This window comes from Carcharodon carcharias, chromosome 1, assembly GCF_017639515.1.
Source record: "Carcharodon carcharias isolate sCarCar2 chromosome 1, sCarCar2.pri, whole genome shotgun sequence".
NCBI classification, from domain to species: Eukaryota; Metazoa; Chordata; class Chondrichthyes; order Lamniformes; family Lamnidae; genus Carcharodon; species Carcharodon carcharias.
Genome location: NC_054467.1, coordinates 15587573 through 15612827, shown reverse-complemented (window position 1 = coordinate 15612827; position 25255 = coordinate 15587573). Strand labels below are relative to the sequence as shown.

Genomic DNA, 25255 nt, shown 5'->3' with positions numbered 1-25255 from the left:
CAAAACATTGTGGAAATTGTACAGTTAATATAAATGGTCCCCAAGAGTCACATATCACATCAATTAATATCTTCTTGTTAATATTACAGTGATAAGGAAGGGAATTATTAACAAAACCATAACAAGTACTTTTTTAACATATACATATAATTTCATTAACTATTTATCTGTACAAGGGGCTCTACAAGATGGATTATAAAATATGCCTAACTTCGTCTGTGATCCCCAGCTGGATCACTTACCTTAATCGACAATTGTCACAACATCTATCGGTCCCAATGATCCCAAGAGTCGCCCTCCTGAGCTGTTCATCTTCAAAATGGGACAGAATGATACTGTAGGCAAGGAAAAACTAGTCATTTACACAGCATCAGGTGAACCTGTTTAGGTTGAAGTTTTGTACCTAAACATTCAGATGTCAAATATTTTTCAATTTAAAGCTGAAGTATGTTAAGAAAGGGAAGAAATCAGCATTTTTAACATGAAAGAGAGAATGAACAAGCATCATCATGATCATCAGCAAAGTGATGGAAGAGGTCATCAATTGTGCTAGGAAGCGGCATTTACTCAGTAATAACCTGTTCACTGACACTCAGTTCCTGTTCCACCAGGGTCACTCAGCTCCTGGCCTCATTACAGCCTTGGTCAAAACATGGACAAAAAAGCTGAACTCATGAGGCGAGGTGAGGGTGACTGCTCTTGATATCAAGGCAGCATTTGACTAAGCGTGACATCAAGAAGCCCAAGCAAAACTGGAGTCAATGGGAATCGGGAGAAATCTCTCCACTGGTTGGAGTTATATCTAGCACAAAGGAAGGTGGTTATGGTTGTTGGCGGTCAATTATCTCAGTCCCTGGATATCACTGCAGGAGTTCCTCAGGGTAGTGTTCTGAGCCCAACCATCTTCAGCTACTTCATACATGACCTTCTCTCCATCAGAAGGTCAGAAGTGGGGATGATTACACAATGTTCATTACCATTCGCGACTCCTCAGATATTGAAGCAGTCCATGCCCATATGAAGCAAGATCTGGATAACATTCAGGCTTGGGATGATAAATGGCACATAGCATTCATGCCACACAAGTGTCAGGCAATGACCATTTCCAAAAAAAGAGAATCCAAAATCCTGGAACAGCATTGTGGGTGTACCTACACCAAATGGACTGCAGCAGTTCAAGACAGTGGCTCATCACCACCTTCTCATGGACAATAAGTGCTGGTCTAGCCAGCGATGCCACATTCCATGAAAGAATTTTTATAAACTTACATTTGTATAGCATCTTTCAATTTCACAGCATACCCTAAGATACCTCACAGTTAATTAATATTTTTTGAAGTATAGTCACATGGTGTATGGAAACAATGTGTGGACAAGGCCCCACAAACTACAACAATTTGTATTTACATAGTGCTTTTAACACAGGAAAACGTCTAAAGGTACTTCACAAGACTCTAATCAACCAATAATTGGCACTGAGCCAAAAGAGGAGATATCAGGCTGGGTAACTGAAAGTTTGGCCAAAGAGGTAGGTTTTGAACAGCATCTTAAAATGAGGAGATTGAGCTGCAGATGCGGCGAGGTTTAGAGAGGGAAATCCAGAGTTTAGAGCCGCAGAAGGCGTGACTCCTAACGCTGGGGTGAAAGAAATGGGAAATGCACAAGAGGCCAGAGTTGGAGGGACCCAGATTTCTTGGAGAGTTAAATGCCTGAAGGGGGTTACACAGATAGGGAATTTTAAAATAGAGACTGCTATACTGGTGAGAGATTGGTGGACTGCTAATCCATGTAGGTCAGCAAGCAGAAGGTTAAAGGATGAGAAGAACTTGGTGCAAGCTAGGGTACAGGCAGCAGAGTTTTCGATCAGCTCAGGTTTATGAAGGATGAAAGGTGGGAGAGCATGAGAACAGTTAAATATAGAGGTAATAAAAGCAGGAATGGTGAGCAGCAGATTAGCTGAGGCAGGAGCAGAGTCAATATTACAGGGGTGGAAATAGGCAGTCTTTATGATGGAGAAGATCTGGGGTCAAATAGGAAGCTGAGAGTGCGAAAGTCCAGTTCAGTCTGAGACACTGGGCATGGAGGGGAATGGAATTGATTGAGGGAACAGAGTTTGTGGCATGAGCTGAAAACAATGGCTTTGGTCTTCAAAATGTTTGGATTGGCAGAGATTTTGGCTCATCTAGCATTGGATTTTGGAAAAGCAGTCTGACAACAAAGAGGCAGTAGGAACCAATAAGGGCATTAGTAAGTAGGGCTGGGGGTTGTCAGGATACATGTGGAAGTTTACATCATGTCTTCAGATGGTTTCCTGGGGTGATGAATTCAAGCAGGGCAGGTGAAACCAGGTGATGGCAGTCCACTGAGCAACATAATGGAGGAGAGGGGTTGAAGAAGGATCAGGCACGTGACTGAATTTGACAAAGGCTGCAGGGAGATCAGAGGATGAGGAGCAACAATCTACCAAGGTCACAGTCCCAGAGGATAAAATTTCTGAATGGTGTTTCAGTGCTGTGTCAAGGGAAGAAACTAAGCTGGAAAGGTTCAAACATGGAGTTGAGGGCAAGATGGGCATGGACAAATGGGCACAATGAAATTGAAATAAATGACAGGTCAGCTGGGGGTGCTGAATGAAGAATAAATGTTGATCATTAACCAGGAGAGTTCTCTGTTTTTCTTCTAATAGTCCCTTGGAGCATTTTATGCACTTAGAACAGGAAGACTGGGCCTTAGTTCAATGTCTTACTCAAAAGGCAGCATTTTGAATAATACAGCCCCTTCCTCATTACTACACTGAAGTATTAGCCTTTATTATGTGTTCAAGTCCTGACAGAATCCAACCATGACATTCTGACTCAGAGAGTGCCATCAACTGAGCCAAGTTGGCACTGAATGGCATGGAAATTGGATAAAATGGTGAGTAATTGGAACTAAATGCTTACTTTCTTCTGCACTTGGATGATGTGAGGTATTTCTTTATTTTTTCCATCATCTTAATCTTGTAGGCACGGAACGTTGGACTTTTAATCTCACTCAGCAGCCGCCTGAAGAAGAAACAATGACTGCATCGATTACAGCGTACACACTTGTTGCTTTCTCAACAGACATGCATGTTTTTGAACAAATTCCTATAAATTATTTCATGCCCTTCAACCCACTTGATCCTCCCTCCACTGTACACCATTCCTCAAGAAAGTAAACTCACAATGCCAGTATGCTAGCAATGCCAACCACTAGATGATCTGCAACAGTGCATTTAACATGATTTACTTTCCAAATTTGTCTCCCTCCTTATAGTTAAGCACTTGGTCTTGGTTTGGTCTGTAAATCCCAACAGTTAAGAATGAAAACTTAGTCATTGCTTCAAAGCACAATAAGCTAGAATCCAGTGTGCTATGCCACCTTGATGTCCACACACACAAGTAAGTTTTTGGTAGGACAGAGAGCCTTTTCTATTCTCTTGTAAACAATAACTTCACATATAATACAAAGATTTCCAAGGATAATAGTTTTTAATATGATCACATTAGTTTTGCATCAGGAAATATATTAACTTAATACCTAAAAATCTCTCATGTTGCAGTACAAAGCAATATAGGCCAGAGCGTCGCAAGCTTACTAATCTTTGTCAAGTTTGCTGATCTTATTCAATGTAGCAGCAGGGCGTGATAATTTGAGGGAGGAGATTGAGGGTTGCTTTTGTCTCTTCGGCAGTCTCTCAGGGTCGAGGATGACTTGCTTCCACACTAAAAATTAGTTCTCAGGTGACCGAAGAATCCAATGCGCGACCCTGGTTGCTATGCATTCCTTTCTCTGCCGACACTTGGTTTCAGCTTGCCCTTGGCAATGAGACTCGAGATGTTCTGCTCCTTCCTGGATGCTTTCCCTCCACTTGGGACGGTCTTGGGTCAGGGATTCCTAGATGTGGGTGGGCAGGTTGCACTTTTTCAAGAAGGCTTTGAGAGTGTCCTTGAAGCCTTTCCTCTGCCCTCCTAGGGCTTGTTTGCTGTGTCGAAGCTCCAAGTAGAGCGTTTGTTTCGGGAGTCTCGTGTCAGGCACGCGGTCGATGTGCCCGCCCAATGGAGCCGAGTGAGCGTGGTCAATGCTTAGATGCTGGGGATGTTGGCCTCAGTGAAAATACTGACACTGGTGCACCTATCCTGCCAATGGATTTGCAAGATCTTGCAGAGGCAGCGCTGGTGGTACTTCTCCAGAGTTTTGAGGTGCCTGCTGTACATCTCTGAACCATATAGGAGGGCGGATGGCAGAACTGCTCTGTAGACCATCAACTTGGTGCTGGGTTGAGGTCCTGGTCTTCCAACACTCTCTCCCTCAGGTGGCTGAAGGCTGCGCTAGCACACAGAAGGCAGTGTTGAACCTCATCGACAATGTCTGCCCTTGTTCACAGTAGGCTCCCAAGGTATGGGAGCAGGTTGGTGGAGGACCTTAGTGTCACGGGGATGTTGAGTGTAAGGCCCATGCTCACGTAAGCCTCAGTGAAGTTGTTGACGATAGCTTGGAGTTCGGCCTCAGAGTGTGCGTGCAGACACAAGCATTGTCTGCATATCGTAGTTCAATGACAGAGGATGGGACAACCTTGGATTTGGCCTGCAGGCAGCGGAGGTTGAACAGGTTCCCGCCTGTTCTGTAGTTTAGCTCCACTCCAGTTGGGAGCTTGCTGAGGGCGAGATGGAGCATTGCGGAAAGGTAAATCAAGAACAGTGTCAGTGCGATGACACAGCCTTGCTTGCCCCCAGTCCGAACGTGGATTGGGTCTGCAGTGGGCCCGTTGGTCCGGATTACGGCTTCATTGTCATCGTGGAGCAGGTGGAGGATGGAAACTTTTGAAACGGAATGATGATCTAATCCTTCGCATTGACAAGTGTCGAAGGCTTTTGTGAGGTCAAAGAAGGCCGTGTACAAGGGTTGGTGCTGTTCGCTGCATTTCTCTTGCAGTTGCCATGCGGTAAAGATCATGTCCATTGTGCCCCTTAGTGGGTGGAATCTGCACTGCAATTCTGAGAGGAGCTCTTTAGCCACAGGAGAAGGTGATTGAGGAGGATTCTTGCGATGACTTTCCCTGTGGCCGACAGCAGGGAGATTCCTCTATTATTACCACAGTCGCTCTTGTCATCTTTCTTGAAGGTGGCCACGATTGCAGTGTCTCTGAGATCTCCTGGCATGCTCTCTTCCTTTCAAATAAGGGAGATGAGGCCATGCATTCGCACCAATAGTGCTTCCCCACCATGCGTTAATGCTTCGGAAGGGATTCCATCTACTCCTGATGCCTTCCTGCTCGTTAGCTGTCGAATAGCTTTTTCTACCTCCTACCGGGTCGGGGTTGTGCTGAAATGATGGTGGGTAGCATGCTGAGGGCTGGAGTCGAGGACACTCATGTTGAAGACAGAATCTCTGTTAAGATCATCTTCAATGCGCTCTTTCCAGTGGGTGCTGACTGCCTCTCTGTCCTTATGAGCACCTCTCTATTCTTCGCCAGCAGTGGAGTGGGGCCCTGGGTGCTTGGGCCGTAGGCAGTCTTGACTGCGCTAAAGAAACCTCGCACGTCATGGGTGTCGGCTAACTGTTGGATCTCGTGCTTTTTCCACCCACTGTTCAGACCCTTCAGTTCTGTTGAAGGGTCATGAGGACTCGAAACGTCAACTGTATTCTTCTCCGCCGATGCTGCCAGACCTGCTGAGTTTTTCCAGGTATTTCTGTTTCTGCTTTGATTTGGGGCTACATTGATGTTGATGACAGAGCGAACTAGACGGTGGTCTGTTCAGTAGTCGTTGGCTTGTGTCATGGCGCGGGTGATACACATGTCCTTGCGGTCCCTTGCTTGGACAATGACATAGTCAAGCAAGTGCCAGTGCTTACAGCAAGGGTGTTACCATGAGGCCTTATACTTGTCTCTCTGACAGAACAAGGTGTTCATTATGACAAGGCCTTGTTCTAGGCATTTTGTCAGGAGCAGGGTACCGTTGGTGTTAGATTCCCCTGCCCCCTCTCTGCCAATTACATCTTCCCAGAGGTCTGTGTCCTAGTGTTGAAGTTGCCAAGGGGGATCAGCTTATCATCCGCTGGGCCTCAGGCCAGGGAGTGTTCAAGGCTGGAGTAAAATTCCTCTTTGGATTTGTCTGTAGTGTTGGGGCATACACACTGAGGACTATAGCACTTTGGTTCTGGGTTAGGGTGAACGATGGGTCATGAGGCGCTCACTTATCCCACAAGTGGTGTGATTGAGACAGCCAACTAGTTTGTTTTTAATGGCAAAGCTAACCCTGTGGAGGCAGTGACCTTCTACTAGTTTACCCTTTCAGAAGAAGGTGTAACCGCCACCGTATTCCTCGAGTTGGCCTTAGCCTGTCCACTGGGTCTCACTTGAGGCGGTGATGTCAATGTCAAAACGTCTGAGCTCCCAGGCAAGGACAGCAGTGCACCATTCCATGTCTGTCGCTGTTGGGGTTGTCTATGGGGATCCTTGTCCAGGTCTTGAACTTCATTTTAAGGGGATGGAAGATGCCTGTGCATGACTGCTTTTAACGTGGGGTGGCCACTGCACACCAGCTACTACATGGGTTTGACGGAACAAGGCCTTGGTCCAGTGGCAAGGGAGTCTGAGACAACTGGAGACCAGGCTCTGTTGAGAGAACCTGGGACATATAGGCACACATCCTCCTCCTGTCCTCTTTTCTCTTTCCTACTGTACCTCTCTCCCTGGGATTCAAAAAGAGCATTGGTGGTCTCACGATCTTGCTGTTGGCCGGGCTGCGCCACTCCAAGCAGTAACCACCAGGTGATGATTCCTGCCTCTGGGTCCTCAACATGGTGGTTGAAACATTGCAGGCCTGAGGGTTCTCTCTTAGTTCACTGGAGACAGTGGAAGTTGGAGGGCTCCTAATTCTGATGATACACAACGTACTCTACTGGAAAGGGGTGTGTGGATAGACCAAAGCAGGTTTGAGCTCAGCTGTGATGTATTCCAATGTCAAATAGCCTCACAGCACTCCCTGTCTAGGTTCACTGATAATGATTGCATGCTAAAAGGTTGCTGATGCCATACACAGAACAAGAGTTAGCACCTTCAGAATCGCAAGTGACTATTCCTGCAAGAAAATATGAAAATATGTACAGCATTTATGTTTTAAATAATAAATTTAAGAATTACTTCACAAGTCCTGTTGTACAGAAAGGAATGCCAGCTAAGTGGAATTGGACTAAAATCTGAAAAGGAATAATGTGCAGGGAAACAGGGACGAGGTGGGGAGGGGCGCTATCTGAATTGCTCCTTCAATCAGCCAGCATTGACACGATGGGCCAAATTGCCTCCTACTGTGCTGTAACTATTCTGTGATTCTGATTCTAATACTCTACTGGTAATAGTCGTATGATTTTAGAGCTAATGATCTGAACTAAAGCCTGTGTCACAAAATCACATTTAACAGAGATTATAAACTAGGACATCATTCTGAGGCTGGAGTTAGAAACACATTGCTACAGCAATGTGGAAAAGGTAGGGGAGTGGTGAGTGGAGGAGAGAAGAATTGATTAGAATTCCTTACTGCAACCATTCCATACTCACCAGTTTTTTGAGTGAGAAAGTCAAAGCAAAGTGCTTGGGATCAGAAGTTATTTAATTTTGCTGGAATTCAAGTCCTCAATTACTGCCCATCCCATTAGAAAAGTGAGAAAGTACAAAGTACTTTGTGACATTAATAATAACCTCATTAAGCAAAAATACAGCTGTACTAAATGTATTCCCTCCTACCATGTACAGTGAAGATTCCATTCTGCCAATAAACAAATGCTACCTACTGATGCAGATGGATACAGAGTGACAGTAGACTTTTGTACCTGTTTAACACCATGTCAGCAGGAGACCAGAGGACGTGACAAGTACTGGGCAAACCATCTCGTCCAGCCCTCCCAATTTGTTGATAGTATGATTCCATTTCTTTAGGTGCTCCATAATGAATGACTTTACGAATGTCAGGCTTGTTAATCCCCATGCCAAAAGCAATGGTAGCTACCACACACTGGCAGAAAAAAAAATGTTAGTTGAAAATGTGAACCACTTAATTAGAACTACATGCAACTGATATATAAATAATTGTACAGATTAACGAGAACAGAAAACCATTTCTTCTTCTAACAATAACGGCCCATAAGTTGTTGCCAAGGTAATAGTGAGGGTAACGGCCTTCAATGTAATTTATATCAAAATGCCACAAGAACTTCAGGCAAGGGCAGATGCAAGGTTAAAGGAGGCATATGGGATACTTGCCTTTATTAGCCGAGGCATAGAATACAAGGGCAGGGAGGTTGTGCTGGAACTGTATAAAACGCTGGTTAGGCCACAACTGAAGTACTGCGTGCAGTTCTGGTCACCACGTTATAGGAAGGATGTGATTGCACTGAAGAGGGTGTAGAGGAGATTTACCAGGGTGCTACCTGGGCTGGAGGGTCTGAGCTATGAGGAAAGATTGGATAGGCTGGGGTTGTTTTCCTTGGAGCAACGAAGCTTGAGAGGGGACCTGATAGAGGTGCATAAAATTATGAGGGACATAGATAGGGTGGATAGAAGGCACTTTTTCCATTAGTCGAGGGGGCAATAACGAGGGGCCAGAGGTTTAAGCTAAGAGGGGAGTTGAGGAGAAATGTTTTCACCCAGAGGGTGTGGGAGTCTGGAACTCACTGCCTGAAAGAGTGGTTGAGTCCGACACTCTCATAACATTTAATAAGTATTTAGATATTCACTTGTGTTGCCATAGCCTCCAGGGCTATGGGCCAAGCGCTGGAAAATGGGATAGTGCAGTCAGATATTTGCTGACTGGCGCGGACATGATGGGCCGAAAGGCCTCCTCCTGTGCTGTAAACATCTATAAGTCTAAATTGAAAAGTCGCTGTCCAAGATGTATCAACATTGAAATGCATTGGATTGTGTCAAATTGCTGTATTTGCACGGGGGCAGATGCCAACTAAATTAGCCACAGTAAGTTAGGTCTTGTCCATTTCAGTCTCAGTACCCTTTTGACAACATGATAAAATTTATTTAATGCCAGTCAACCTCTCTGGCTCAGGAAATTAACTTATTGAAATCAGGAGTCTCATTCTCTCGAGGTTAATTGTTGGGAGATTTTAGAAATGTCAAATCAGACATTTAATTTTTTTTTAAACTTTTCCTTTCTACATTTACCCCTCTGTCTCCAATCTTTCATTCCCTCTCATTATTTCTCTTCCTGTACCTGATTTAACATTGAATGCAGCCAAGTTAACTGACAGTTCCTTCTTAGTCCTTGTGCTATTTCCCAGTCACAGTTGCTTTTCCTGTTAATTCAGATTCCAGATTCCCAGTTTCCCTCAGCTTGACATTAACAGCTCCCACATTCAGCAACTTGCGACATATAAATTCGGAAAGCCTAAGTGTACAAGAGCAAGTCTAACAAATGGCAGACGTGGTCAATGCCAAAGCATATGATGGGCCATTATAATAGTTTCATGTTAGCATCAAAAAAATTATTCAATTGTTAACACTTCAAATTTGTGAAGATGAAGTTGAATGGGCGATATGTTGGATTAAGAGTAGTCTTTTCCCAACTTTAGGTCCTTTCTATGGAGTCCTGCAGTTACTTGTGGAGCAGATACGCTGAGGGCAATTTTAACACCCCTTCCAGGGTGGTGGTGGGGCGGGGCCTTAAAAATCGAAACACAAAACCCAATCCAATGCACCCATTTCCAATTATAATTCAGTCAGGTCGAAGCAGGTGACCTATCTACTCACAGGAAGCAGACTGGTCATTTAAGGAGGTTGCGTCAAGTAGCTGTATTTACATGGTAGATGCTAACTAAATTAGTCACAGAAAGTTAGGCTTTGCCCATTTCAGTCTCAGTGCCCTCTTGACAACATAATAAAACTTATTTAATGCCAGTAAACCCCTCTGGCTCTGAAATTTAATTTTTTGAAATCAGGAGTCTAATTTTATTTTTAACTTCTGCAGGCTGGGTTTCCAAGTACTCAGGAAATTAGGTAAATGAAAGGAGGCAAAAGCGACAGGTAATTAAGTTTGGTGCCTTTATTGCATTTCTTGTGGAGCAGACAGGATCCTGCACCTACCCTCCAGTCACTGGATGATGGTCAACTGCCATCCACTCTGTTTTCCAGCCTGACAGATAGCCAGTCTGTGAATCTAGCTTGGTGCCAGCTGGAAAACCTACCATTCAGTAGGACCTTCAAGATAAACTTATTTTCAAGGATTTCAGTCTGCAAATCTTCCCCCACACTGCCCATGCTCCCTTCCCCACTCAGTTGTTATCGGGCCCATTTTAACAGTAAACGACAAAGGAATAAAAACATAAAATGCTGGAAATACTCAGGAGGTCAGGCTACATCTGTGCAGAGGGAAACTGAGCTAATGTTTCAGGTCAATAAACTTTCATGTCACAAACCTGAAACATTGGGCCAGGCCTTCCCCTCTGTTTCAGAAAATACGAGTCGGGCCATTGCCCGAACTCAGGGTCCCAAGCGCATAACCCCCTCCCACTCCCAAAGAATTTTTGTCTGTGAGGCGCGGTGGAAATGATTCGGGTCTGCTACCTCCATATGCAGGCCCAAGGCAGTGCAGAGGTGACCAGGTGCCGAGATGGGCTGGTTAGAAGGCCGGCTTCAACTCTCTAATACTCTACATGGTTCTTAGGCCCCCTAGCCCTCATCCTCCACAACTACACTTTCCATACATCCCCATATCCCATGCTCCCTCCATGCCCCACATATCCCCTGCTCCCTCCATGCCCCACATATCCCATGCCCCCTGTTCCCCCTCACACTCCCCCTTTCACCCTCCCAATGCATCCTCCATACCCCTCTGCCAGTATACACTATATTTAGAACAAATAAGCTGTGAGCAAGTCAGGCAAGTCTTTGAAATGCTCCTGAAAAAGATACAATAAACAAGGAGGCTTTGAGCTGCATCCACAGAAGCTGTTAGAACAGATGGCCAAACATCTGTTTTTCCAGGTGGCCCCATTATGAATGGCAGGCTGAGCTCCAAGAATGGCAAATGCATTGAGCACACCAGGAATCAGCTTGCTGGCTCTGTTTAATTGACATGTTTATTACCTTATAATACATTATTCTTTGATGTGGTTTTTCAATGCCTGCGTATTTATTTAAGAAAGATTAAAAGGTGTGCAATGAATAGAAGCTTTTGACATTGATACTATGAATGGCTATGGTTGATTGACACTTTATGAGGTTACAAGCTGAGCAGCTTTTTTTCAAAGTAGGTTTTTAAAACATCTTTGTTCATTGTGTCAGTTTCAGCAGAAACTCTGTTTCTCTCTCCACAGATGCAGCCTGACTTGTTGAGGATTTTCAGCATTTTCTGTTTTAATGGAAATTCTTGCAGCACATCAGCTACAAAGCATTTACAGCATCTTTAAAGGCTGATTTCTAATGGTGATACGCTTTCAGGCTTTGACAAAAAAAAAATACCCGCTAAAAGAGACAGGCAGCAGCCAGGTAAATGGAATCTTCTTAAATCATCATAACCATGGAAGAGCTTTAAGAACAAGTCAATCATATTGAGTTCTCCAGAGTCATATAAAGGCCTGCCCCCAGGATTGATCGCTGGTCTGCATTGCATTAGCTGATCTCAAATAATATGCCGAATTTACAATTGTTTGTTGGCTTCTATGGTTTTTAACAGGAAAGAAGACTGTCAATAAGAGTTCCTGTTCCTGATTGCGATCCAGAGGTGGCCACAGCTGGAAATGTTTCTGTGGATGCTGGTTGGGTTCATGGTTGGACATGGTTGCGATGGCCCCCACAATTCAAAACCAATAGAAGCCAACGGTTGCAGAATTCCACGCTGCAGAGGGATCTAGGTGTTCTAGTGCATGAGTCACAAAAAGTTAGTCTGCAGGGACAGCAAGTAATTAAGAAGGCAGATGGAATGCTATCCTTTATTATGCGAGGAATTGAACATAAAAGTAAGGATGTTATGCTTCAGTTATACAGAGCATTGGTAAGACCACATCTCAAATATTGTGTGCAGTTTTGGTCTCCTTATTTAATGAAGGATGTAAATGCATTGGGGGTGGTTCACAGGTGGTTTACAAGATTGATACCTGGAATGAGCAGGTTGTCTTATGACGAATGGTTAGACAGACTGGGCTTGTATCCACTGGAATTTAGAAGAGTGAGGGGTGACTTGATTGAACTATATAAGATCCTGAACGGTATTGACAAGGTGGACGTGGAAAGGATGTTTCCTCTTGTGGGTGAGTCCAGAACTAGGGGGCTCTGTTTTAAAATTGGGGGGCAGCAATTTAGGACAAAGGTGAAGAGAATTTTTTTCTCTCAGAGGGTTGTGCAACTTTGGAACTCTCGGTCTCAGAATGTGGTGGAAGCGGGGTCATTGAATATGTTTAAGCCGGAGGTAGACTGATTTGTTTGCCTAACAAGAATCTAAGGTTATCGGGGGCAGATGGGAATGTGGAATTCGAAACACAAACAAATCAGCCATGATTTTATTGAACGGTGGAGCAGGCTCAAGGGGCCAAATGGCTACTTCTGCTCCTATTTCATGTGTATGTAAACTACATTGGTCAGATCACTTGGTCAAAGCAGTCGAGGCCACCAACGATGTTAGCAATGTAGCACAAGTTGTCGCCATCTTGCAGAGAGTAAAGGGAAAAAATTGGGAGAAAAGTAAGTGTAGTCTCTGCTGAATTTGTTTTCATCTGGTTCATTTTATTTAGAAAGGGGAAGGCAGAATATTCAATTCCTTATAAAAAGGTGGAACAGCTGAGAAACACCACCCTGGCTCTTTGAGTTTTCACTATCTTCTCCGAATTAGATTTTTTTTTGCTGACATCTATAGCATTCAAGGTGTAGGAAAGCTGCTGGGCAGCAATACCATTTTGGAATCTCAGAGTAAGCATCAAGTACAGCCAAGAATAAGGCTCTCTCTACTCTGTAAGGCTCTCTCTACTCTGCAACAATGTGCCTTAACCTGATCCTCAGTAGATCATCATTCTCTATACAAACCTACTACTTTTGGCAATTCCACTCAGTCTTTTTTTAATTTAACATGAGTGCTCCAAAAACAGTATGTATACGAAACCATCAATATCGATAAACTGAAAATAGTGACCAATATTCAGCTTTACCCTATAAGTATAATCCAGTGCAGCACCGCCCTTGATAATTTAAATGAAAAATAATTAAATTGTTTCAGACCTGAATTTCATCCCTCATGAACTTGTGATGGACGTCTCTCCTGGCTTTGATGCCCATGCCTGCATGGTATGTGCCGCAAGCAATATTCATCCGTGACAGCTCTGCAGCCACTAGTTCTGTGGCTTTCCTGGAGGGGCAGTAAACTATAGTGGGACCCTCAAACTCAAATGTGAATCTACCATTCAAACAAAACATATATGTTTAGAATATATGAAGGTATATTGTTTGTGCAATAGAGTAGATTCTTCAATTTTCCATATATCTGATCAACTTAAGTCAATACATACTCATCCCTTTTAATTAATAGTGGCTTTAAATCTTGCTGAATGTCTGTAGATTTCCAGCCTACTTCTAAATACAAGTTTGGTCGATCAAATGTAGTGCAGACAATCCGAGGATTCTTCAACATCAGACTCTCTATGATGTCATCTCTAATTGAAGGGCTGGCGGTGGCAGTCAAAGCAACAACTGGAGTCTAGTGCCAATAAATGATCATATTAACAGAGTAAAACAGTCCCATTTAAACAATAACATTTATTTTCATTCATTGGATGTGGGTGACACAGTCGAAGCAGCATTCGTAGGTAATGCCTAGTGGCCCTGAGTGCAGGACAGACCAGGTAAAGGTGAGAGCACCCCTCCTTGATGGACATTAATTGTATTTTGGTCATTTTCTTTATGCTTGCCAGCCCACAGTTTTATAACATGCCATGGTAGGATTCAAACTTAGTCACTTGGCTGCTGGTACAGTGCTGTAACCATGAGCCCAGTTTACCCAGTTTCAATAACAAAATCAAAATCCAATTACAGAACGTAAAATTAATTTTTCAAATTGAAATGAAGTAATAATGTGCTTTTGCAAATTTCAAATTATTAAAAAGAAATCAACCTAAACTTTCCTTCAATGATCTCCAACCATCCAATCTACTCTCCCTGTGACTAACAAATCATTGTGCAAACAGTGAACACAATGGACTTGAAATACAAAACTGTTAATAATTAAGCGCATTTTAAGATTATATTCTTTCACCCACTGATGCCACTTTGATGTACATTGGACAAGACAAAAAAAGGAGGAATAATATTTAAATCAGTAAAAACAATGGGGGTTAAATTGGTCTACATAGCAACACAAGACAGGTTTGTAGCAAACCGTCATAGCCTCTGTAAAGCTCAATACAAACTCACATTCCTGGGTCCTGCTAACCCTGAAAGAGTAATTGGAAGTTAAAACACAAGCTGCTTAACTTATAGGATTGTGTCATAAGCATTTCCAAACCTAGTGCAATAATCTATCGTTCCAGCCTGTACGTGAACAGCTATATCAAAGTACCAAGTTACTTTATATTTAACTAATAGCTTGTAATACTATTTATTTAATATCATTACTTAAGGGAAAAATGCTTTGATTTCTTTTTGGGCAAAGATATTTTATCAGTTCACCTGCGGCAGAAAACTTTTTAAAGCTCCTAGCTTTCTGTATGAATTTCTGAAATCATGTCCCCACTCGGAGATGCAGTGAGCCTCATCCACAGCAACAAGGGTGATACCTGGCAGTAAATCAAAAAGACAAATATATTGAACCGCTTCAACTTGTGCAATATTTAATGATTGACTCTCACCAGTGAGCAATCCTGCAAATTAGTTACTGGTCAAAAGGACAGATTACTTCTGTTCCCATCCCATGGTCCTTCCATGGATGAGAGGACAGGTAGAGAAAAGCTCCCAGACCTTTAGTAATTCCACTCTTAGGAGTACCAATGGAAAGTTCACAAAATTGGTTCAGGGTGGCTGCTCTATTTAATAAATTCTCTTTGCATCCCCAGGAGGGAGCTTCTCAATGACGCCCTACAGTAATATTAAAGATCAGCATCCATCACTTGAAAATACATCAGCTTAGTGTATCCGGAGTGCACTCCAGAACTCAATATTGTTGATTGTGACCTTTATCTTATTGCAATAATTAGGTGAAAAATTTGCCAATATAGGTGCCTGAAATCAAAATTTTAGCTTTAATCCAAAGTTCGTGTGGAGAGAGGCATCAGTCACTCATGACAATAGGTCAGCATTTGAAGCCGAGTCACAACGCACCTTTAACAGATTTGATTAAAGCATCTGAACTGCAGTGCATGCAATGGAACAGCCATCAGACTTCTTAAAAATTAGATTTTTCTATTGTAGTTGTGCACATTGAAAACTCATGGAAGGTATTAAGTTGCACCTACCCACACTGTCATCAAGTCTCTTGAGTAACGAAATAGATCCCGAGCAGAATTCAGGAGTCATGTAAATAACTTTGAAATGACCCCTAAAGATTGAAACAAAATTTGGAGTCATTTTACAACAATCTTTCCCCATAATGTGAAGCCCAAATACAATTACTATTCACATAAAGCCTATTTCAATCAACCTATAAACGCTTTCTGGAATTTCTACTGGTATTTCACAATTTTGTAACAAACGTACACACTCTTCATCATGATGAAGCGCTCTCCCACCTTATACTACTTTTCATTGAAATACATTTGATGACAGAATTTTTATGGGGTTACAAGTGCAGTGTTTTGTTTATCATTCATTCTAGTTTTTCTCATTATTTCACTACAGTATTAACATAATACTTAAAGAAAAACATTGAGAATTTCCTAGCATTTTCTTTTCTATTTGGAAAAAGTACTAGAAGAGAGATGAGGAGTATTTTGTCTTATGCAGCGAATTATGATCTAGGATACACTGCCTGAAAGAGAGGCAGAAGATGATTCAGTAGTAACTTTCAAAAGTTGAGAAGGAAAACTTTTCAGGGCTATGGAGAAAGAGCAGTGGAGCGGGACTAATTGCTTAGCTCTTTCAAAGAGCCAGCAAATGCACGATGGGACAAATGCTTCCTTGTGTGCTGCAAGATTTCACAATTCTACATAATGAAATAGGGTAACTTTTCTTGTAAACATTGTACAAAAGCTCAATTCACACGGATCTTGGGAGTTTTGGAACAGTGATTAAGTTTGCAAAACAATGAAAATAACAACCAAGAAATGCATACATCATACATGCCAGAGGGGCTTTGATTATTGTCTAACTCAAATCACAGCTGCAAGCCGGTTTATTCCCTGACTACAGAGAGGCGACCAGCCACCTTTTATGGATACCAAGCATGTGTCGACAGCGTGGTATGAATTGGCTGGGTGCTCTTCAAAGTAGGAAATTCAAAGTGTGTGGCTCACTAGAACAAGTGTGACAAATGCCTTTTTTGAAAAGGAACATGTTCATTTGATTCTTCTCAAGTCAAATTACGAGGAACTCATGCAGAACTAATTTTAAAGCAACAAGTAACATACATGCAGATCTTGTTTAAAGGGAAAACAAGCCGCTGCAACATATGGCATCTTTCCTGTTTTACCTTCTAAGGGTTATAACGTATTGCATCAGCTTATCATTCCTTCAATATTATTATTTACTCAAATGCCATCTTAACATCACAAATTTACATAAACATAGCAATTTTTTGAACATTTTGATATCTTCAAAACTTAGATGTCAATTTACTAATAAAAGGTTAGACTTGGCAATAATTTTAATTTCTCAGCAATATAGAGTTCTTGTACAGAACTTATTTTTTCCAAAATCAAAAGGCTGAGCCATTTCAGGAGATTTTTGTAAACTTTGTTCAGATTTCCACACATCATCCAAGGATTAAAGAAAAACTAGCTGGTGTTGTTTTCTCTAGTTTGTCACAAGGAGCACATTAAAGTTCACTGGCAGCATACTTACTTTGTCAGTTCATGGGAAAGATTTTTCGACTGCGAAGAACCAAGGAAACAAGCTGCCACGTTGGACATGCTACAAATGAACATCAGATACGGGGATAGTGAGCCATTTTGTTGCATTAATGCAGTTTATTTAATTGGTTACATCATCAAGCAGAAGCAATGACTGTAGATGACAAATGCTGACAACTGGTGCAGTTAATATCTCTGTCGTAATACAATGATGCCTCTGATGGCAATCCCGTACCTAAACAACTTGACATGCTTGTCAAATGAGATCGTAAATGCTCCTGGGATTAAGGTCAACTCCATTTTAACCTGTGCCTCTATGAAACACCGATTTATAGGTTTAAAAGCATGATATAATTGAGGCTGCTTTTCCTGGCGCTATAGACCAAAACTGATATCAACAGGAACTATATAAACAATTTGCACTGGTGACATTTCTAGTCAGGGCATCATATTGGGTATATAAAGCAATTTTGTTCTCATTTGGGCATTGTGCAGGGTCAGTGCCATTAACAACTTGGATTTATATAGCGCCTTTAAAGTAGTAAAGCACCTCAAGGCACTTCACAGGAGTGCAGCTGAAGGCGCTGCCACCAATGGTGGAGCAAAGAAAATCAGGGATGCCAGAATTGGAGGAGTACAGATATCTTTGAAGGTGGAAGAGGGTTAGAATAGTGAGGGGCGAGGCCATGGAACGATTTGAAAACAATAATTAGACCACCAAAATCAAGGCGCTGGCAGACAAGGTGCCAATGTAGGTAATAAGCAAAGGAGTAATGGGTAAATAGAATCTGGTGTGGGTTGGGGCAGAGGCAGCAGGATCCTGAACAAACAAGTCACTTCTATGCTTTTGGACCAAGTCACAGTTCCCATTATTGCTAAATCTGCCCCGCAGTACAAAGAATCAACACAAAAAAACCAAACATTAATGATTATGTCAATGGGATATTAATAAAGATGCATTTGGTATTTGTTGATACTTGTTTAAATTACAAAGAAGCTGCATAGTCTGACTCGAGTGAATGAAGAAGTGAGAATTTGTGGGAATCGTTTGGAATAGCATAGCATCTAAATTACCATATTTCCCAGAGGATTTGATAGTCTGCTGCATTTCTTTCAATAACATGCTTTGAGAGCAAACCAGAAAAAAAGTCATAAAGCATGTACTATCACACTTCAGCATGAAAAAGACTGCCATTTTGAATATTTCTTAAACCATTATCATGCACTTTAAAAAGGAATACAGCTCACATTACTCTACATGATTTCTCTATTCAGTCCCCCATCCTCGCCCCTCAGAGTCCCCCAACAGATCAATCTAACTGCAACTCCCTCCTCTTACTCATTATCAGGCTGTTCTTTGGGGACATTATCTTCAAGCACAAGATCAGTCGATGTCCAAATGCAGCAAGACCTGGACAATATTCAGGCTTGGGCTGCCAAATGGCAAGTAACATTCGCGCCACACAAGTGCCAGGCAATGACCATCTCTAACAAAAGAGAATCTAACCATCACCTCTTGACATCCAATTGCATTATCATCGCTGAATCCCCCACTATCCTGGAAATCACCATTACCAGAAACTGAACCGGACTAGCCATATAAATGCTGTGGCTACAAGAGCAAGTCAGAGGCTAGGAATCCTGCGGAGAGTAACTCGCTTCCTGACTCCCCAAAGCCAGTCCACCATCTACAAGGCACAAGTCAAGAGTGTGATTTAATATGCTTCACTTGCCTGGATGAATGCAATTCCAACAACAATCAAGAAGCTTGACACCATCCAGGGCAAAGCAGCCCACTTGGTCAGCATCCGTTTCACAAACGTTCACTCCCTCCACCAAAGACAAATGGTGGCAGCAGTGTGTGTCATCTACAAGACGCACTGCAGGAACTCACCAAGGCTCCTCAGGCAGCACCTTCCAAGCCCATGGCTATTACCATCTAGAAGGACAAGGGCAGCAGATACATGGGAACACCACTGCCTGGAAGTTCCCCTCCGAGCCACTTACCGATCTGAGTTGGAAATATATCGCCGTTCCTTCACTGTCACTGGGTCAAAATTGTGGAACTCTGTCCCTAACAGCATTATGGGTGTACCTACACCACATGGATTGCAGCAGTTCAAGAAGGCAGCTCACTACTACCTTCTCAAGGGCAATAAGGGGTGGGCAATAAAGACTGGCCCAGCCAACGATGCCCAAATCCCATTAATGAATTTTAAAAATATATGTATGCTGATACACACAGCCCTATCTCTGCACCACCTCTCTTGAACCCATGGTGACCTCCAAGCTGTCAGCCTGCTTACCTGACATCAACTCGTGAAGCATTCTCAATTTCCTCCTGAACACTGAAGCCATATAAACTGAAGTTATTGCTATTTGGCTCCCAACAAAGTGTACTCCCCTGCTGTTGACTACGGGCCCTTCCCCATCTACTCAATTGTACTGAATCAGGTTATGTGGAACTTCGGAGTTTCGTTCTGGAGAATCAAAGCCCACATTCCATCTGTCACTGACAGTACTTATCTTATCCTTAGACATTGCCTCCTTCCAGCCCTACCTCAGCCCCTCTGCCATTGAAACATTTCACCAGGTTTCAGTTCCCTCTAGCTTTAATTATTCTCATTGCCTCCTTGCCGGTCTCCCACTCGCCACAAACTCTTTTGAAACTCTGCTGCCCATGACTTGACCCACACCACTCCCCACATCCTTGTTAACTTGTGTTGACTCCTTATCCTCATTTCAAATCTCTCCATGACCTCACCATCCTCCCCTCACCAAACGTCACTCACTTGCACTTTTCACTCCCCTGATTCTAATGTTTTCTGCAAGTCCCTCGTTTTGTCTCACCATTCTAATTATACTGCTGAATAATTATGCTTTGAATGGAAGTCAGCTCAGTGGTATAAAAGAGCAGTGTGATTTGAGGATGCAGGTCCAGAAGACATTAAAGGCAGCATCTAAATTTGAGAAGGCCACTAAAAAAGCTAAAAGAATTCTGGGTTTTCATCACCAAAGGTAAAGATTATGAAAGCAAAGAGATAACAAGAAGCCTATATAAAACCCTAACAAGATCTCAGTTACAGCGCACAGCATGCAGTGCTGGACACCAAACTATGGGAGGAATATTGAGCATTTGAACGCTATGCGAAGATTCACTAAGATGCTACCTGACATACAAACACAAAGATAGACTAGAAAAATTGGACTTTTTTCACTGAAACAACGCAGGTTGAGGTGGTGTGTTTAAAATTGACAGAAATGGAAGCAGGCCTTTTCCAATTGTTGAGGAATCTGGAATAAGTCCCCAGAAAACAAGATTAAGGATTTAGAACAGAGGGCAAGAGAAACTTCTTAACAGAGCTGAGAGGCTGCGCAATTCACTTCCAGGGCTTGTGATTGAGGCAGCAACACTGCCAAGAAATTAGATGAAATTGGATAGGTGGTTGAAGGAAAAGGAAATCAAGGGATGTGGGAACACGGTGGATATGTGTATTCAGCCCTAATTTGCTTACATGGACAGACTGTCTGTTAGGTCTGGTTCCATGTTTCAACTGCTAAATACTTCTATGCACGTTTCTGCAGCAGAGTTTAAGCAACAATCACCTGTCTCATAAGTGGAAGTGCTACCGCTCAATCAGTTAAGTATTGTTGTTCTGTATTTCTCTGCTTTGCAATTGATTTCAAACATATGAAACAAATGAACAATCGCGTTCTGTCAAAAAGCACTTTACTGACTGAATTACCGATCATATTCTACCAAAGCAGAAAACTTCATTCTGCAAAATCAATACAAGAGTAAGTGGCTGAATTATGCAGACTGTCATTATACAAATCACTGGTTAGCTCGTATCTGGAGTACTACATCCATTTTTGGCCCCTCATTTGATATAGTGACATTGGAAGGGCTTCAGGAAAGCTACGAGAATGATCCCTGGCTTATAAATTACTCAGATAGACTCAGAGCTATGTGCATTCACTCTAGAGCAGTGTAGGCTAACAGGTGACCCAATAGAGGTTAATAAAATAGTCAATAGGCTAAAGTTCCGCCTTCCGTGACTTCCTTGTTCGTGTTTTCACTTACTCGTGCTTTGTACACATCGCCCATCGCGTGAGCAATGTTCGCGTATCTACACTTGAAATGCCCAATTCACTGCACTGATTCTTTGACAGGTACACCCTGTGAGCACAGCTCAAGTGTGGGATTGGATAATGTACTATGAGAGAGTAGGAAATAGACTAGATATTAGGTGATTTGTCTTTTCTCAGAGTAGTGAGGCTCTGGAATATAATACAGGGCTGGTGTGGTAGAGCTGACTCTCCAAATGCCTTCAGAGGGAACTGGACTACTTCCTGCTGAGGACTGAAATCACATGAAACGGAATGCAAGCGTTTTTATAAATCCTTGTAATCCTTGGTTCATGTGACCACCTTGGCTGATTTCAGTGACCTGGAGGGGGGGTGGGGGGTGGGGGGGGGGGCGGCGGGTGTCGGATGGTCGGACAGGAACTTTCCAGATATATTTTACTCCTCGCTAGCCCTCAGTTTTTCTCTTTTTCATTGACCGTGATTTTTAAATGTGAATAAAACTGCCAGTGCTGGAAATCAGCAACAAAAATCAAAAACGTAGAGTATACAGGAGTATATACGTCTGACAGTTTCAGCGAAGAGAAACACAGCTTTTTGTAGAGTACCGTAACTGCCGAAACCAAGGCTGCCATCGAATGGCTGGAACTTATCCAACTGAATCCCATTCAAAAGCCTGTTCCTCTTTCGCAATTTCACCGTTTGCAAGGTTTCACGGGAACGTAACTCCCGTAAATGGCGGGACTTTACTGTCTAGCATGCTGATTGACAGATTATTCCAGTTTTGACAGGTTGTGGTGAGCCAGGGGACATAAACCCCTGGAATACATTGCTGGCTGGTGCAGTGTGTGCTGACTCTGCACTGCCTTCAAAGGGAGCTGGACCATTTTTTAACTGTGGCAGGGTTTGCGTCAGGTAGAAGGTAAGTGTCTTTATAGACAACACTTGGTCCATGTGATTTATTGGACTAGTTTTTAGGAATTTAGACTACGAATTTTCCAGAGTAATTTTTTTTCTCCTTATTGGCCCTGGGCTTGATAGACCGACTGATCTTTTCCTGCCCATCATTTTTATATGCTGTAATATCCTTTGTTTGAGCCTCATTCTGTACCAATTGCTGATCTGAACTGAGGCACTACAATGGGTGCCAGTACTGTGGATTTGGGAAGGGGACAATCTGGCCAGGGTTCCTACCGACTGCGATTAGAGACCCTATTAGAAGTGCAACTGTGTGGATATCGGGTGAAGTCAAAACCAGGTTTGGCTGTGATTTCCCATGTAGTCAAGTAATCCACTCATATTCGTTGTCTCAGAAGAACTAGGCAGATAACATCTGAAGTTATGGAATTTTACCCAGCAAGAAATGCTTCAGCAGAGGGGAAGGGAAAAAGAAAGAAAAAAGGGAACATAGTTAAATAGACTTACTTCAGTTGTAATACTTGGTCCTCCATCAAAGAGATGAGAGGAGAAATCACTATGGTAACCCCTCCTGTGTAAATAGCTGGGAACTGGTAGCATAAACTCTTACCATAACCTGTTCAGTAAAAAAAAATAAGTAATTTGGTTCTCAAATTGCATTACGTAAGAAAGGTTGTAAGTGATCTGTACATAGACATCGTGATCAGTTCTTTCTTCCCCTTTAAGTTATTAATTATGCTGCGGTAGAGTTCCACAAGCAGAAGGGGACATCTGACGCCTTCTCCAATTACCTTTATTCATGAACAGTGAATGTCAGGAGCCCTGCCGTGGGGCATTCAACAGTCGGGGGACTGGTGGAGCGGAGGGACATGGGGTAAAATTGCAGATGAATCTGATCCTATTCTTGCTCAATGTCTACACAAGTGAACTTTCTAGCATCAATAACAGACTAACAACAAACAGTAGGAATCCCCAGTCTTCAGTCAGTGTAACAGGCTCAAATATTGCTCAGAGCTATTAAAATTAAAATAAGTAAATTATCACTTAGTTTTTAGCATTGCAAGTTAAGAAAGGAAAGGTGGAGGAAGAAGACAATTTAAAAAGAGGTCTAATTCTACTCTTAACTACCATAGCTCCCAGCCAGCCACCACCAGACCACATCTGCCCCTGTATCACTCAAAACTGTAATTCACCAAACCATTTCTGCAGCGAAATGTAGTTACTGTCTGCAGTATGTAGCTTCATTCTTTGTACACCAAAATATGTGAAACCTGCATATTGTATTTTAACTTCCTCTCTTCCTTATACTCAGTATCGAGCAGGTCAGAGGCTGGGTATTGTGCAGCGAGTGGTCCACCTTCTGATTCCCATAAGCCTCTCTGTCATCAATAAGGCACAGGTCATAAGAGTGATGGACTACTCTCCACTTTTCTGTATGGGTCCATCTGTAACAACACTCAAGAAGCTTGACACCATCCAGGATAAAACAGTCTGCTTGACTGGCACCTTATTCGCTGTTTTAAGCATACACACTCTCCACCACCGGCATATCACGGCTGCACTGTGCACTACCTATAGGGCGACCTACACAATTCACCAAGGCTTCTGCAGCATCTCAAACTCATGACCTTCACATTCTGGAAGGGCAATAGAAACAGGTGCAAGAGAACACCACAGCCTCCAAGTTCACCTCTTAGTCACATGCTATCAATTATCAATGATCCTTTATTATGGCTGAGTCAGAATCCTGAAATTTCCTGCATACAAGCAATTTGAGGCTTGGCCTAAATAGCCAAGTGGTTATGGTACTGGGTTTGTAACCCCAAGATCAAGAGTTCAAATCTCACAATGGCAAACTATGAAACAATGTAACTTCATCTGAAACAGATGGAAACAGGTTTACTCAAAAGAGTATCAAGAGTTCAAATCTCACAATGGCAAACTATGAAACAATGTAACTTCATCTAAATAGGAACAGATGGAAACGTGTTTGTACTCGAAAGAGTTACAAGCAATTTGAGAGCAACTTCACCACACAGACTAGTGTGGCTGAAGAAGCCAGCCCATCATCTTCCCAAGGGAAACGACAATTACCGTTTTCAGAGGCAATAAATGCTGGCCTAGCCATCGATGCCCACATCCCATGAATGTATATATAATATACATATAGAGATATATATGCATACAGAGAGATAGATATACATCTAGATAGATAGACAAATAAATAAATTCTGGCTTTGCCAGTGAAACCCATACCTGAAAGAATAATTAAAAATATATTACACCACAACACATACTTCCAATACTTACCAGTTGCCATAACAACAAGATTATCTCTTCTCTCCTGAAGTACTGAATAGATAACTTTCCACTGAACCCTATGATTCAAGAACGGGACAGTCAGTTCAGCTGGCATTGCAAAATGTCACTTAGAACTTTATGTTTGATTTACTAACAAGTTTCACCTTTTCACATACTACAACAGGTTGCATTTATCTAACATTTTTAATGTACAAGGCACTTCACAGGTGTAATCAAAAGAAAATGAACTTTAACCAAAGAAAGAAATATTAGGATGACCAAAAAGCTCAAAGTAATGGGTTTTAAGGCAAGTCTTAAGGAGGAGAAGAAAGCGAAGGTGAAGGTGCTTAGAGAAGTAATTTCAGAGTCTAAAGCCAAGGCAGCTCAAAGCACACTGCAAATGGAAGGCAAATGTCGGGAGGGTAGAGGTGGGAAGATGTACAGAAGGCCAACATTAAAGGAATGGAGAGCTTGTAGGGAGATGTAGAGTTTGAAGGGTATAAAGTAATAGGGAGGGTCAAAGCCACGAAGGGATTTAAGCATAAGGATGAGAATTTTAATTCTGAGGAGCCAACATAGATCAGCAAGGACAAGGCTGATGGGTGAGCAGGGTACGATGGAGCAGCACAGCTTTGTGTGGACCGAAACATTTATACAGTGGAGAAGCCGGCCAGGAGAGCATTGGAGTGACAGACTTTCAGCAGAAGATCTGTGGTAGAACAGGTGCGGGTGTTGTTACTGAAGTGAATAGAGGCAGTCTTTGTGACGGAGAGGATATGGGGAACAGAATCAGTCAATGATAAGGCTTTGTAGCTTATGGCAGGGATTGAAAACAATGGATTTGTTCTTCCTAAAAAATAGCTGAAGGAAAGGGGTTCACTCAACACTGGACATCAGGGAAGCAGTGGGACAACACAATAGCATTGGGAAAGTT

General features: G+C 42.5%; 1 protein-coding gene across 11 annotated transcripts in view; it reads right to left on the bottom strand.

Annotated features, from left to right (window-relative positions):
- Positions 1-25255, bottom strand: part of wrn (WRN RecQ like helicase) — a 109834-nt gene that overhangs the window by 52957 nt on the left and 31622 nt on the right. For all 11 annotated transcript variants that reach the window (XR_005941741.1, XR_005941736.1, XR_005941733.1 and 8 more), the window contains 10 exons: positions 24331-24398; positions 22528-22636; positions 17009-17077; positions 15466-15548; positions 14684-14790; positions 13528-13715; positions 13241-13415; positions 7855-8036; positions 2943-3044; positions 243-335 (listed from right to left, as the gene is read on the bottom strand). Coding sequence is in view for 6 of the 11 variants with exons in the window: in XM_041177660.1 (XP_041033594.1) it covers positions 243-335; positions 2943-3044; positions 7855-8036; positions 13241-13415; positions 13528-13715; positions 14684-14790; positions 15466-15548; positions 17009-17077; positions 22528-22636; positions 24331-24398 (1176 nt within the window). In the remaining 5 variants the exon portion in view is untranslated. The remainder of the gene's footprint in view (positions 1-242; positions 336-2942; positions 3045-7854; positions 8037-13240; positions 13416-13527; positions 13716-14683; positions 14791-15465; positions 15549-17008; positions 17078-22527; positions 22637-24330; positions 24399-25255) is intronic.